The sequence below is a fragment of the Globicephala melas genome, chromosome 5 (genome assembly GCF_963455315.2).
Source record: "Globicephala melas chromosome 5, mGloMel1.2, whole genome shotgun sequence".
In the NCBI taxonomy this organism is placed as follows: domain Eukaryota; kingdom Metazoa; phylum Chordata; class Mammalia; order Artiodactyla; family Delphinidae; genus Globicephala; species Globicephala melas.
The window spans coordinates 52766574-52782504 of NC_083318.1; the positions used below are offsets into that span (position 1 = coordinate 52766574).

Sequence of the window (15931 nt, forward strand, 5' to 3'; positions counted from 1 at the left end):
GATTAATGATTGGGTTGTTTAAAAGACTTGGATTTTAGATTTAGAACTTGTAAGATAGAGGAGACGGGCATATTATTCCAGATCTCAGAAACAGGGGAGAGAAGAACCTAAAAATTTGTCTGGGTAAAACATAACCAAAGTTAATTATAACAATGACTACTAGCATTTAATGATTGCTTACTATGTGCCATACATTGTTCCAAACTCTTTACATAGATTGTCATCTGATCCTGTTAGCTACCTTGGGTGGTAGATACCAGCATTTGGACTGTAAATGATAAATGCATTTTTTCCTGGAAAAAACTTGCATTCTGCAAAATCATGCTTAAAAATAAGAGATTATAGGAAAAATAGCACTTTTGTAACTAAAGTGCTAACAGAAACAATAATTGGGAGATGAATTGGACAACTCAGGCAGGCTGCTTCTGCAGGAGTTATTAAAAATGTACAAAAATAATAAAGTGTAAATGCTAAAGTAATGCAGATAGAAGTGGTGCACAGCACCACTGGGGCTGCTTTTCAGGTGGGCACAAGAGGAAGTGCAGAAGCTAAGAGATGTGCAAGGCTGGGGGTGTGCCTCTCTGGAGAGGGGGCCCCCGTGCAATCATTCATTTTCCATTCTCTTAAAATACAGTTATAAGGGCTCATGCCTGTGGAAGACTTTGTCCTTTCCTGCTGAAGGTTATAATTCTACTTCTGCTGTTCTGGCTTCCCTGTTTTAAAGAAAAATTGCATATGAACGAACACAATTTTCATGTTATACTGCCATCATTCCCTTACTCACGAGCCACATATTGATACATGTGTTGTAGCAAAACAGGAAGTACTATCATTTTACCATTTTACAGATGAGGGAACTGAGGTAAAGAAAGAGTAAAGAAATTTGTTTAAATTCATATATTAAATAGCAAAGCCAAGATTTGAATCTAGGTAATCTGACTTCACAACCGTACCTTTAACCACTGTGCTCTACAGAGAGAAAAGATGAGGAAATTTAAGAGGATGCAGTCTTTTGATGAAAAGTCTTGACTCTCACAGAAGTTTTTACATAGATTTGGATCACAGGTACTACTATTAACTTTGAGGTCTAATGATTGTGCTCAGGGGATTATTTTAACAACAGCCTAAGAGATCTTTTGGGCTTTAAGACCTTCAATCTCCTTTCTGTTCAAATGAGAGAAGACTCAACAAGAGAAGTTGTTCAAAAAATCCAAGAGTGCTAGCATGAGAGTTCTCTTTGCTGCCAACATGAATTTCCGTTAGAATCAGTAAAAAACAAATCTGTCATGAGAAAGTGGTAAACAGTTTGTGTCTGAAGAATTGAATATAAGTTCTGCTAGAATCAATCCTGACTGTCCACAACATGAGTGTTTTTAGGAAGATATCTGTCTCTGGTTGTTTCTGACTTGTATTAGTTGAGTTCTGCTGATCTTATTGGAACAACTCCAAACATTATTAAAGTCAGCCCTTGACGAAATGAGCGTTTTTAAATTATTTGAAGTTTCATTACAAGTCCCTTTGGCAAAGGCTCATTTTTAATTTAACTGAAAGTAAAGTAGAATTATTTTAGTGATTAAAGAAATTAATGAAACAAGGCAATGCTTACATACAGAACACCATCAAACCCTCCCTAAGCTAAAATATCTAATGGTTCTCTCTGGACTGTGTTTTTTTCCCACAAACTTGCCTTGAATCCACACCATCTACAGTTTTCCACCACTTGCTATGATGGACAGTTGACCTGTCAGTTTATATCAGTGTTTCTCAACCTTTTCTTCATTATTATCCCTAAAGAGAAAATTTTCTCTAATATAAAAAAAAATTAAATACCAAAGAATAAGATTTTGGTGGGTAAGGATAAGCTTTGGAGGTCCACAAACCATTGTACTATGTAAAAGTTTTTGATCCCCAAGAACGAAGTCTCACCCCTTAGAGGCAATATCATCCTCGTTGAGATTGCATGGTCTCTGCCTCTGCCCACGTTGTGACTTAGACTGGCTCCTTTCTTTCCTCTTAGTCTGCGTCTTTCAGTTTTCCCAAGCGTAGCACACATTCACTACCTCCAGAGTCATCCACAGCTCATTTCATCCTCCTGTAATTGCTGCTTTGATCAATAGTCTGATTGAATTTTGTAGGTTGAGCAATATTATCATAGATTCCTGCAATATTTCTTTGTAACTGTTCCGATATTTCTACTATGTATGTTTTCTTGCTGGTGAGATTGAAGATAAACATTGTCTAGTTTGTTTGTTTGTTAGCAAGCAATGACTTGCAAGTGAAAAATCACAAAAACATGAAAGATTTTTGGTATTTTGAGGGAATGGCAAGAATGTGGGTCTGAATAGTGGAAGATGAGATTGGAACAGTAATTTGAGGCCAGATTGCTATGGTTGCTTTTGGATGTTGTGATTGCATCTCCTTTTCTAATTTTAAGACACCTAAATGTTAGATTTAAAGGAGATAAAATTGAAATAAATAATAAAGAATTACTAATGGAACCAAAAAGACTGTGAACAATTTGTAGTCAAATAATGTGTCACTTATATTAGTCAAGTAAATTTATAAGTTTACCTGTGATAATTCTAGTGATAAAATCTAATTGAGAAGTTTATAATCATACATAAAAATAGAATCATTGCAGTATTATTTCTAGATGTTGCCTTTATGTCTTAGTACTATAGACATATTCATTTAGGTTCTCTTCAGTGCTCTCTACTTTTAATTATAGGATGTGAAATTGACAGCAAGCAATGATGATTATTATTTTGTATTTGAAGATTACTTGTATCAGGTAAGTTGAAAAATTAAAATATGTAATGTTCTTGTTTTAAGTTCTCTAACTCAGGATACTTTAGAAGATATCTCTTTTGTTAACTGAATCTTCCTGAAATCCACTATGTTTATTTTTTATCTAATTAAATGTTCTAAGTTTGGGATAAGGTTAATTTTTGTTCTTACATGGGACTAGGTAGGAGAATAAGAGCTACATATCTGCTCCAACCAGGAGAGGTATATGCACAGATTTTTTTTTTTTATACATGTATCAACTCTTTTTTACATTCTATTCCCATATAGGTCATTTCAGAGTATGAGTAGAGTTCTCTGTGCTGTACAGTAGGCTCTTATTAGTTATCTGTATATATATATAGTAGTGTATATATGTCAATCCCGATCTCCTAATTTATCCCTCCCCCCCCGTAACCATAAGTTTGTTTTCTACATCTGTGACTCTATTTCTGTTTTGTAAATAGGCTCATTTGTACCTTTTTTTTTTAGATTCCACATATAAGCAATATCATATGATATTTGTCTTTGTCTGACTGACTTCACTCAGTATGACAACCTCTAGGTCCATCCATGTTGCTGCAAATGGCATTATTTCATTCTTTTTTTACGGCTGAGTAATATTCCATTGTATATATGTACCACATCTTCTTTATCCTTTCCTCCGTCAATGGACATTTAGGTTGCTTCCAAGTCCTGGCTGTTGTAAATAGTGCTGCAATGAACATTGGGGTATGTGTATCTTTTCGAATTATGGTTTTCTCCAGATATATGCCCAGGAGTGGGATTGCTGGATCATATGGTAACCCTATTTTTAGTTTCTTAAGGAACCTCCATACTGTTCTCCATAGTGGCTGTACCAATTTACATTCCCACCACAGTGTAGGAGGGTCCCCTTTTCTCTACACCCTCTCCAGCATTTATTGTTTGTAGAGTTTTTGATTAGGCAACGATTCTTAAATTGAATGTCCAGTTCAGATTTCAGTCATCCCAAGACGTTCAGAGAAAGCATTTTACATGATAGTTTTCTATTAAAGGCCTTGAATAAATAATTAAATGTTTTGAAATCAGTTTGAAGCATTGTGATTCCTCTTTGATCATTTCATGTGCTGATATTGTGGGTGTTTGGATTTACCTAGGTCTTTTTCATATCTACTAAAATAAAAACATCTTACCACAAATAGGAAATATGAAATTTATGTAGAATTGCTTAAATAATACTTTTTTTAAAGATCACACACACATAGATAGATAGATAGATAGAAGATTAATAATTTGATTTTGAGTGAATGTCAACATGTGTCATGGAGAAAATATCTAGATTCCACATGACAATTTCTGCTTCATTAAATGTAAATCAGTCCCAGCTGTCTGGATTAGCAGGTTTCTAATTGGTAATAGTGGTGGTAGTTGTGCGTCTGTTTAAGAAAAGAGTTAAATAAGATTCTCTCAAGAAGGTTTAATTAATCATATATTCCAAGAACTAATTCCAACAATTTTATAAAATTTATTTATAAAGCTAAAATTTGAAATAATTTTAAGGAAGTTTCAGTGATTTTAAATGTGCCATTAATTTTTTTAATTTTAAAAAACAGTAAAGATTTAAAATCCCATTCTTCAACATAATCTAAAAGTTTATTTTTAGATCTAAAAATCTAAAAGTTTATTTACTTATCTAGCTAATATGTAGCCTGGTACCTAATTCTTAGTACTCAGTAAAATTTTGAATGTACAGTAAAGTTAATGCTTCATTTATATATTAATGTTTGTTTCCATACTTAAGAAATATTGAGTGGAAATGATTAGTTTTGGTATTGTATCATAAGGAGGTCCACAGAACCATCCCTAGCAGAAAAATCAAAATCAGTGAAAATTATTTAAAAAACAAAAATATTTAAAGTATCTGGGGCTTCCCTGGTGGCGCAGTGGTTGAGAGTCCGCCTGACGATGCAGCGGACATGGGTTCATGCCCTGGTCCGGGAAGATCCCACATGCCACGGAGCGGCTAGGCCCGTGAGCCATGGCCGCTGAGCCTGCGCGTCCGGAGCCTGTGCTCCGCAACAGGAGAGGCCACAACAGTGAGAGGCCCGTGTACCGCAAAAGAAAAAAAAAAAAAAAAAATCTGGAATCTGTGTTAAGGTCATACATGAAGACAGCAACAACAACAACAAAAAAAACCAAAAAACATTTATTCAAGAAAAGCTACTAAATCTCAGAACAGTCTGTAGCACTTGAGTCGTGATGCACTCTCTCCCTTCCCTCACCCCCAGATCATCATGATGGAAGCTTCAATTCAGCTGAGTGTGGCCAGGAAGATGGGGTTCCGTTTCCCTATAACTTCTAGTCAAGGTCTGCAGTATCTCTATATGAGGGTCAGGTAACCAGTATTTCTCACACTCCTCAGCTCTGTGTTGCAGATGCTAAATTCCAGAAGAATGCAGCCAAGAAGTCAGGGACTCCCTGCCTTCAACTCATAGGGCAGACCTCTGTGGAGAGCAGGTTTGAGTAACCTCCATATTTATTTTCTGTAGTGGCTGTACCAACTTGCATTCCCGCCAACAGTGCACTAGGGTTCCCTTTTCTCTGTACCCTCCCCAATACTTGTCTTTCTTTGTCTTGTCTTTTTGTTGATAGCCATTTTAACAGCTCTGAGGTGATAACATATTGTGGTTTTGATTTGCATTTCCCTGATGATTATTGATGTTGACTACCTTTTCATGTACCTGTTGGCCATTTGTATGTCTTCTTTGGAAAACTTCTATTCAGTTCCTCTGCCCATTTTTTAATTGGGTTTTTTTTGTTTTTTTGCTATTGAGTTGTAAGAATTCTTAATATATTTTGGATATTAACCCCTTATCAGATATATGATTTGGAAATATTTTCTCCCATCCTCCCATCCTTTTCATTTTGTTGTTTATTTCTTTTGCTTTACAGAAGCTTTTTAGTTTGATGTAGTCCCACTTATTTATTTGGCTTTTGTTGCTTGTGGTTTTACTGTCATATCCAGAAAATCTCTGTGAAGTCAAGGAGCTTTTTTTCTGTGTTTTTTTCTAGGAGTTTTATGGTACAGGTCTTACATTTAAGTCTTAAATCCATTTCACGTTCATTTTTGTGAGTGGGGTAAGATACAAGTCTAATTTCATTCTTCTGCATGTGGTTATCCAGTTTTCCCAACCCTATTTATTATTGAAGATACTATCCTTTCTCCATTGAGTATTCGTGGCTCCCTTGTCAAATATTACTTGACTATTTATGTGTGGTTTATTTCTGGGCTCTCAATTCTGTTCCGTTGGCTTGTGTGTCTATTTTTATGCCAGTGCTATACTATTTTGATTACTATAGCTTTGTAGCATAGCTTGAAATCAGGAAGTATGATGCTTTGTTATTCTTTCTGGAGATTGTTTTGGCTACTCAGGTTCTCTTGTGGCTCTATACAAATTTTAGGATTGTTTTTCTATTTCTGTGAAAAAAATGCCATTGGAATTTAAATAGGGATTGCATTGAATCTATAGATGGCTTTGGGTAGTATGGACATTTTAACAATGCTAATTCTTCGGATCCATGAACATGGGATATTGTTCCATTTGTGTCTTCTTCAGTTTCTTTCATCAAAGTCTTGTACTTTTCAGTGTACAGATCTTTCACCTCCTTGGTTAAACTTATTCCTTAGTATTTTATTGGTTTTGATACTATAGTGAATGGAATTATTTATTTCTTTTTCAGATGTTTTGCTGTTAGTGTATAGAAACACAGCTATTTTCTGTATGTTGATTTTGTATCCTGCAACTTTACTGAATTCATTGTTTAGTTCTAGCAGATTTTTGGTGGAATCCTTAGGATTTTCTACATATAAGATCATATCATTTGCAAATAAAGATAATTTTATTTCTCTCTTTCCTGTTTGGATGCCTTCTTTTCTTTGTCTTGCCTGATTGCTCAGAGTGGTCTTGTAAAAACACCAATCAATTCATGTTACTTGTGAGATTAAAACCAAAAAGACCAAAATCCTTCATGAAGCCTACATGACTCTGCGTGCACTGGTCCACCTCTTCAGCCTCATTGTTCACCTCTGCCCTGACACTCTGGCACAGTGTATTCCAACCACTCTGATCTTTTAGTCCTCAAGTTCACTATACTTCTTTCTACCTCAGGGCCATGAGACCTGCAATTCCTTTGATGTAAAAGACTGTTACCCTCCCCTCTTCCTCTAATAAATTCCTATTTTTCCTTCAGCTCTCAGCTAAAATATCACTTACTCACAAATACCTTCCCTGACCCAATCCCTGCTTCCCAACACAAACACACAAAGTCATGGCCATCTAAAGTATGCTTTTAAAGTCCTATGTAGTATTTTTCATACTTTTTATTTATAGTACTTTTTATAGCTTATTTGATTATTTTATAATTTCTCCCCCATGAATGTTTAGTATTATGACAGTAAACATGAATACATAAATTATAATATCAACCAAAGGCCAATAATCATATGATTTATAGTGTGTTGACTATTCTACTTCAGTGTGTGGGTAGAAAAAGTGTAAATTTGACGATTTCATCCCCTTTGGTGACTGGAAAGAAGAGGATTGTCAATTTTAAGTTACAACTACAAAGGCTTTTTGGTGGTAGTAAAAGAGATTTGCCAGGCAACATATCTGCCTCATTTGATGAACAGGGTCAGTAAGGATATCATTTTAAATGAGAGTAGTAACAATTTCTCCAAATAGTGCCAGAATTAGCCCTTGAGGATATACTCATCTTTGTGTACCCCATAAACTTGGAAAACTTATAAGTGACTAAGTCTGAAAAACAGAACCATTTATAAACAATGGATGCATTCTCTGAGAAAAAGCAGATTGATCATCAGTAAATATTTATTGATTCTTATATGTAAATGATACCACCTTTGATGGGCTTATTACATTCTAGCTAGGGAGGCAAAAATGTTTTGAAATTGTTTTAAAGTGTTTATGTACAGCATTGGATATTAAGTTAATTAATATCACAGATAGTAAGTACTATAGGAGTGTGCTTTAACAATTATTTTCCATTTTTATCATATTTTAGTCCAAATTGTATTATTTTTAGATTTCACATAATGTTTTCAGTCGTACATCTCCTGGCCTCTGCTGCTCTTAGTACTTTGTAAAGCTGTAATGTGGATCTTTATCCTTATAACATAAATAAAAGGATAATTATAACACGTAAGTTCTGTCTTTGGGAATTATGCAGAATTAAATTTTCCTCATGTGGATACTTTCCATGATCATATCTTTTAAATAACTAATTTTACAATTAGTCTGACTTATCAGAGGGAAGTTCATTTTAAGTAATAAAAATTATAATTGTATGTATTGGAAACAATATTATCAGAAATTGAGTTCTGATTTTTCTCTGGGAAAAGAATTTTATCCCTATACGTGTGTGCACGCACACTTGTATGTGTATGTATGTATAAGAAAGAAGAAAGGCTTTTCTTGTCACTAATTATAGGCTTTCCTTTGGCAGAGCTGCCTAGCAACATAACTGCTCTATGGGAAAATTGTTGATTGTAATGGAGTGAACTTAATGTTCCTGGCATGCTCTGTGTCATAACCAATTTATTGGGTTTTGTGACTAGGCTACAAAATTAGACAGCACGTGGCATTGCTGTGCGCATATATAGACGAGAAAACCTCCAGTAATCCCTCCTGAAGGAAGATCTGGGCCAATGCTACAAGGATACACAGGCACTCTTCTGAGTGACTCATGTTAGTTACCTAAGTTTTATAAGCAACAACACTGAGCATTACAGAAATAATGTTTTGAGTTATAAGTCAACTTTTTTGTATTCCAAAGTTTAGTTTTTATTTTGCATGAAATTCTTAAAAATACTTCATTGTGCTGAAAGTTTTAAATTATATCAGAGTTTTAAAATGTATTCAAACAGAAGATAACCCTTATTCCATGGAAGTATATTGGGTAGTTTGACAATAACATTTTCAGGTTCTAGTACTTAATAGCATCATGACAATCTATAAAAGTTAACTTATTGTCCAAAGTATATAAAATATTTATAGGGAAGAATGTTTATATAGTAAAGAGAAGACACGGGAATTCATCTTTCTGTTGGGTGACAAATTCTCTACCATACGCTTGGCTTATCTAGCATATGCTTAGTAGGAATACTGACATATTAGAATATGCCATAGTTATACATATTTTAATGCCATTGAATGGTGTTCAAGAAAGGCCCAGGTGCAATCAGATATCCTTTATTCATGTCAAGTTATTGAGTGTCTGTTCTGATACAGGCGCTGTGTAAGGTGCTGCATGTTTATTAAGCTCACATTTTAGTGAAAAATGAGGTAAAGGCAAATATATAGTTATAATTTGATAAATGCTCTGATAGACGTTTATGCAATGTTGCATGCAAATACAATTAAAGGAGAAATAAATTCTGGGAGTAGTTCAGCTTAGCGGTAGCTTCAGAATAGAAATGTTATCTGAAATGTCTGGTTCTTTTTCCTTTAATTTAAAAATTTTTTAATTTTTTTATCGAAGTATGGTTGATATACAATAGTATATTATTTTCAGGTGTACAACATAGTGATTTGACATTTATATACATTACAAATTGATCACCGTGATAAGTCTAGTAACCATCTGTCACCATACAGTTATTCCAGTTACTATTGACTGTATTCCCTGCGCTGTACATTATATTCTCATGACTCCTTTGTTTTATAACTGGAAGTTTGTACTTCTTAATCCTCTTCACCTATTTCGCTCAACCCCCCACCCACCTCCCCTCTGGCTACCGTCAGTTTGTTCTCTGTATCTATGAATCTATTTCTGTTTTATTTTGTTTGTCTGTTTGCGGTTATTTTTTTTAAGATTCCACTTATAAATGAAATCATGGTATTTGTCTTTCTCTGAGGAAATGTCTGGTTCTTAAAGGCAAGGAATTAGGAGACTGAGAAAAATAAACATGAGCCATGTGCATACGGTGATTAGTGAAGAGAGATTAGCTTTTCATGGCAGTGAGCAACTCTGGCAGTTCAGGCTAACCTTAATGAGCACTTGCTATAGAGCAAGGTCTGAGTGAACAGAGAGAGAGAACAAATGTGAAAGACATGTCAATACCGTGACCTATCATTATAATCACTTCCTCTTGAATACATGTTCAACTCCCTCACGCTTCTCCCAATTTCTAGTAGTAATTGACTGACAAAACCTTAATCCTGGTTAAGTACAACTCTCCACCAATTCTGTGGCTGCAGTGTACATTTGAAAGTAGCTGGAGAAAAACATGCAATCATGATGACTGGTTTGATTTAAATTCATGACCTTTAACCTCAAGAGAGTCCTTACTTCTGCTTGGCATTTCTACTTCATTTCCCTGGTCCAATCATTCATCTATTCCCCTAGAGGACTTCTCATACCTCCTCTCTCTTCAGATCTCCACCTCTTCTCTCTCAGGTAATGACTTTGAGTCCTGTTTCTGAAAAAAATCAAAGTTCTGAGAACCGCCCTCCATCACACGTATTCCACCTACCTGCCTCTGCACCCATATATTCAGCTTTCCCTTCCTCTTATTATGGATAAACTGCCCGTGCTTTTATTTATAACAAAGCCAGTCCCTGCATTTGGACACTGAAACTCATCTTCCCTCGGTACTCAAAGGCAGTGCAATTGTTAGTTTTTCCATCATCAATTTTCCCATTTCTATTGAATCACTCCTCTTAGTATACAACTGCATGGTTATTTCTCTCAACCTGAAAAACAAAGCAAAATAAAGTGAAACAAAAATCTTTCTTGATCTCTTATCCCTTCCAGCTACTGCCCCATTCCCCTGTTCCCTTATTTGGCAAAACTTCTTTTTAAAAAATCTGCAGATATTGTTTCTAAGTCCTATCCTCCTATTCTCTCTTGAACCTTCCTTAATCAGTCTTTTTGTGCCCAACTTGTCCTACTGAAGATCACGAGTGATTTCATATTGCTGGTCATTTCCCAGTTTTCACCTTACTTTATCTGTTTGGTCACTCAATCATGCCTTCTCTTTGATTCTCTTGCTTCACTTGGCTTCTAGGATATCATGCTTTCTGGTTCCCTTCTATCTTACTGGCTGGCATTCTCATTCACCTTTGCTGCTTTCTCTTCATCTCCCTGTCATACCCTGGAGTAACGCCAAGGATAAGTCCTTGGACCTCTTTTTTTCCCCCATCTTTGCCATTGGTGATCTCATATATTCTCCTGACTTTAAGTACCATCTGTACACTGACAACTTCCAAATTTTTATTTATCTTTAATTTATATTTGTCTTTTGGGGCTTTCTGGACCTCTCCCTTCAACCCTAGGCTTATTTGTCTTGTCCCGGTGACCTGTTCCAAAATCTTATTATCCCAGGCTCATTTCCTGACCACTTTTAGGTTCCTAATTAAAATACACATCAGGGCTTCCCTGGTGGCGCAGTGGTTGAGAGTCCACCTGCCGATGCAGGGGGCACGGGTTCGTGCCCTAGTCCAGGAAGATCCCACATGCCGCGGAGCGGCTGGGCCCGTGAGCCATGGCCGCTGAGCCTGCGCGTCCGGAGCCTGTGCTCCGCAACGGGAGAGGCCACAGCAGTGAGAGGCCCGCGTACCGCAAAAAATAAACTATTGTTCGTCTGTATAGTGGATTATTCTGCAGCATTAAAAAATGTGGGTAGAAAATACTTACTTTATAATTTTTTTTTACAGATTTATTTACTTTATTTTTAAAATTTTGGCTGTGTTAGGTCTTCATTGCTGCACGTGGGCGTTCTCTAGTGGCGGTGAGCAGGGGCTACTCTTCGTTGCGGTGTGCAGGCTTCTCTTTGCAGTGGCTTCTCTTGTTGTGGAGCACAAGGCATGCGGCCTTCAGTAGTTGTGGCACGTGGGCTCAGTAGTTGTGGCTCGTGGGCTCTAGAGCACAGGCTCAGTAGTTGTGGCACATGGGATTAGTTGCTCCGCGGCATGTGGGATTTTCCCAGACCAGGGATCGAACCCGTGTCCCCTGCATTGGCAGGTGGATTCTTAACCACTGCACCACCAGGGAAATCCCTTATTTTATAATACTGAGAGAAAGTAGAGTATAGAACAGTATGCGTAATCCTATTTTGTTGGAAAAATTTATGTATGTATGTATAAGAACAGCCCGGAAGGATATTTATCAAAATATTAACACTGGTGAGATTGTGGGTCTTCTTTCTCCATTTCTTAATTATCTCTATTTCTAATTTTTTTTCTTATTTTTATCATAAACATGTATTGCTTGCATAGTCTTTTAATATATAAAAATAAATCAGCAGCAATGGTTGGTACGTATCTCATGACTGCACCTGACTGATGCCCAGTCTCCATATCTATCCTGTTTCTAAAGCTGGGCCCCTCTCTTGTGTCTTGAACTCATGGTTCCCCTCTCCATTCACTCCTGCTGCTAGTCGAGCCCTGATTTTGTTCCCCAGTTCTGTTAACTGGACTTCTGCCTTTTTCTGTTATTCCCGAATCCTTTTCTCAGTAACATCTTTTGAATCCCAGGACTTCTAATACCAGGACCTAGATTTCCTGTCACTCACTAATCACCTTCCTGGGGATTGGTCCCCTGCCTCCAGGCTGGTATCAACAATCCAGCTCCTCCTACTGGACATCTTTGATTTTGACTTTCTGCCCTACCTATTTTCCTCTCTAGGTAGAGTTGCCATATCTACCTGCTGGTCAGAACAACCAGCTTCTAACCTGTGCTGGGCTGCCACTTGTTCTACTGCTGCTAATCCCTTTTAGATACCATGAGTTGCCTTCCCTCCCACCCTGACATGCCCACTGCCAGCTGCTGCATCCCAGCAATGAGCCTAGTTCCAGTTTCCTGCACTTTTCAAACTTCTCTGTGCCATCGTAGTTACCTAGGGTCCCTGCTCTACACATCTTATCTTATTAAATTTCTTCAAGTTGGTTCTTTTTTGTAGATTAAAAATACACTAAAAGAATCAACTGGTCAACATCACTAATCATTAGAGAAATGCAAATCAAAACTACAGTGAGGTATCACCTCACACCAGTCAGAATGGCCATCATCAAAAAATCTACAAACAGTAAATGCTGGAGAGGGTGTGGAGAAAAGGGAACCCTCTTGCACTGTTGGTGGGAATATAAATTAATACAGCCACTATGGAGAACAGTATGGAGGTTCCTTAAAAAACTAAAAATAGAACTACCATGTGACCCAGCAGTCCCACTACTGGGCATATACCCTGAGAAAACCATAATTCAAAAAGAGTCATGTACCACAATGTTAATTGCAGCTCTATTTACAATAACCAGGACATGGAAGCAACCTAAGTGTCCATCGACAGATGAATAGATAAAGAAGATGTGGCACATATATACAATGGAATATTACTCAGCCATAAAAAGAAACGAAATTGAGTTATTTGTAGTGAGGTGGATGGACCTAGAGTCTGTCATACAGAGTGAAGTAAGTCAGAAAGAGAAAAACAAATACCGTATGCTAACACATATATATGGAATCTAAAAAAAAAAAAAAATGGTAATGAAGAACCTAGGGGCAGGACAGGAATAAAGATGCAGACGTAGGGGCTTCCCTGGTGGCGCAGTGGTTGAGAGTCTGCTTGCCAATGCAAGGGACACGGGTTTGTACCCCAGTCTGGGAAGATCCCACATGCCGCGGAGCGACTGGGCCCGTGAGCCATGGCCGCTGAGCCTGCACGTCCGGAGACTGTGCTCCGCAATGGGAGAGGCCCGTGTACCACAAAAAAAAAAAAAAGATGCAGACGTAGAGAATGGACTTGAGGACATGGGGAGGGGGAAGGGTAAGGTGGGACAAAGTGAGAGAGTGGCATGGACATATATACAGTACCAAATGTAAAATAGATAGCTAGTGGGAAGCAGCCGCATAGCACTGGGAGATCAGCTCTGTGCTTTGTAACCGTCTAGAGAGGTGGGATAGGAAGGGTGGGAGGGAGACGCAAGAGGGAAGGGATATGGGGATATATGTATACGTATAGCTGATTCACTTTGTTATACAGCAGAAACTAACACAACATTGTAAAGCAGTTATATTCCAATAAAGATGTTAAAAAAATAAAAAGTACACAAGTTAACACAACATTGTAATGCAACCATATCTCAATACAAAATAAAGGGAAAAAAACAGTGCTTAATTGTTTGTTTTTTCCAATGTTGTACCCAGGTATTACTTTGTTTCTCCCGAGATACATCTGTGTTGGGTCACTTTGCATACAACAGTGCTTCACCACCGAAATCATACATAAGAGGTAAAATTTTAGTATATAAAGGAAGTATTCTTTAACACTTACATAATCATGCCAAGACTGTTTATTTTATAGCATATATTGGTTGTCAAAATTTTTGTTGTAAATTATTTAATAAGATGTCTCTCAGGTTATTGTAACTATCTTTCACTCCTACTTAAATCAGTGCCCAAGCCACTTATCGCAGATCACAGGAAAGTGGTTCTCCAAAACAGCATTTAAAATTACTTCTTTATTTTTCCTGTTTGCTCTCTCCTCTGTTGCTGTTTTTGCCATATCTGTTGACTTTTACTTACCCTTCTAACTATGAGTTTATCAGTTGAATTTTCTTTTTCTTGCTTTCTTTACTCCTTCTCTCAAAATGTTACACCACACTTAAAGTTTGGTATAATTTATATGCTATTAGCTTTCTTAATTCTATTTTATTGCTTTCTTCTCTTTATCACTAGCTGCCTACAAGATTATGCTATTTCAGTATCCTGCTATCACCTGGCAATTGAACTAATTTCAGCTGGAAGCCTTTCCCCGCTTCCTCCTTTTTATTAAGTAGTGAACACCCAGCACTGGAAGCTTATAAGCCTATTGTGTATGGTCATTCTGCTATTCCCATAAAGAAAGATGCTGTTTGTCCTGTATCTCCTAAGTCCAACCGTCTGCCTGATTACTACAACCCCTGCCCTAAGACAGGCCCACATTGCCAGTGCTGGGATCAGGCTCCCCCTACTTGGGGGCTCTCTTGGTTACATTGCTTCTATACTGAATTGATAGAAGCATTTGGTTTACTTGTTTGTTTCTTTCACATCATCTGCTGAAAAACTGATTATAGAACTTATCTAATGGACTTACCTCTAAATTCAGCCAAATTTTAATTCAGCCCTCCATCAGTTGATCCTGTCTTAACCTAGCTAACTTTGATTCTCTGTTTATTCCACATTATTCCCACTTTCATTCTAAGCCTCTATATATTCCCTAAACATGGAAAGATTCCCACTCCTCCACCCCCAAAATCATAGGTTCTTGAAGAACTAGCCTATATCTCACAGTATCAGAAAAACTCAGATTATTTCCTTCTATGTAGGGAAAAACCCAATTCTTTCCTACTGTGTTTTGCTCCTGTGTTTTTAATTTACTACTCACACAAAGCACTTCACTTCTGACACTTTTGGTCACACATATGTGGGGAGTTTTCCCCACAATAACAAGCTAGTCTTGACACCACCTGGGTGTCCTGCAGTTTAACTCAATTCTAACACTGTCTACCTAGAGATGGTGTCAGATCCCACAGGTTAAGGACTCAGTCCTCACATACATACACACACACACACACACTTCAGACACCAGTCACAAGCTTAGGTTATCATCTGTGCTTCTGACCAACTGGCTTTAGACTGGACATTCCAACAACCCTCTCCTTGGGTTTGACTGATGTACTAGAGAGGCCCACAGAACTCAGGGAAACACGTACTAACATTTACCAGTTGGTTAAAGGATATGATAAAGAATACAAATGAACAGCCAGATGAAGAGGCACATAGGGCTACGCCTGGGAGGGTCACAAGCATAGAAGCTTCTGTCCCCATGGAGTTGGAGTGCGTCTTCTTCCCAGTGTTGATGTGTTTGCCCACCTAGAAGCTCTTCAAACCCCCTACTTCTGGGGTTTTACGGAGTCTTCCTCACAGAGGCATGATCAATTATTAAACTCCATTTCCAGTCCCTCTGGAGTATGAGGGGGTGGGGCTTCTAATCAAGGCATGGTCTTTCTGGTGACCAGCGCCCGTTCAGAAGCCCACTCAGAGTCACCCCAATAGAATGAAAGATGCTCCTAATGCTCTTATCACTTAGGAAAGTACAAGGGTTTCA

General features: G+C 37.5%; 1 protein-coding gene across 6 annotated transcripts in view; it reads left to right on the plus strand.

The window, feature by feature from the left end:
- TBC1D19 (TBC1 domain family member 19) overlaps positions 1 to 15931 on the plus strand; it is a 155453-nt gene that overhangs the window by 102531 nt on the left and 36991 nt on the right. For 5 of the 6 annotated variants that reach the window (XM_060299222.1, XM_030832234.2, XM_030832233.2 and 2 more), the window contains 2 exons: positions 2729 to 2791; positions 13990 to 14074. In XM_060299222.1, the coding sequence (XP_060155205.1) occupies positions 2729 to 2791; positions 13990 to 14074 (148 nt within the window). The remainder of the gene's footprint in view (positions 1 to 2728; positions 2792 to 13989; positions 14075 to 15931) is intronic. The other variant, XM_060299223.1, reaches the window with a different exon arrangement.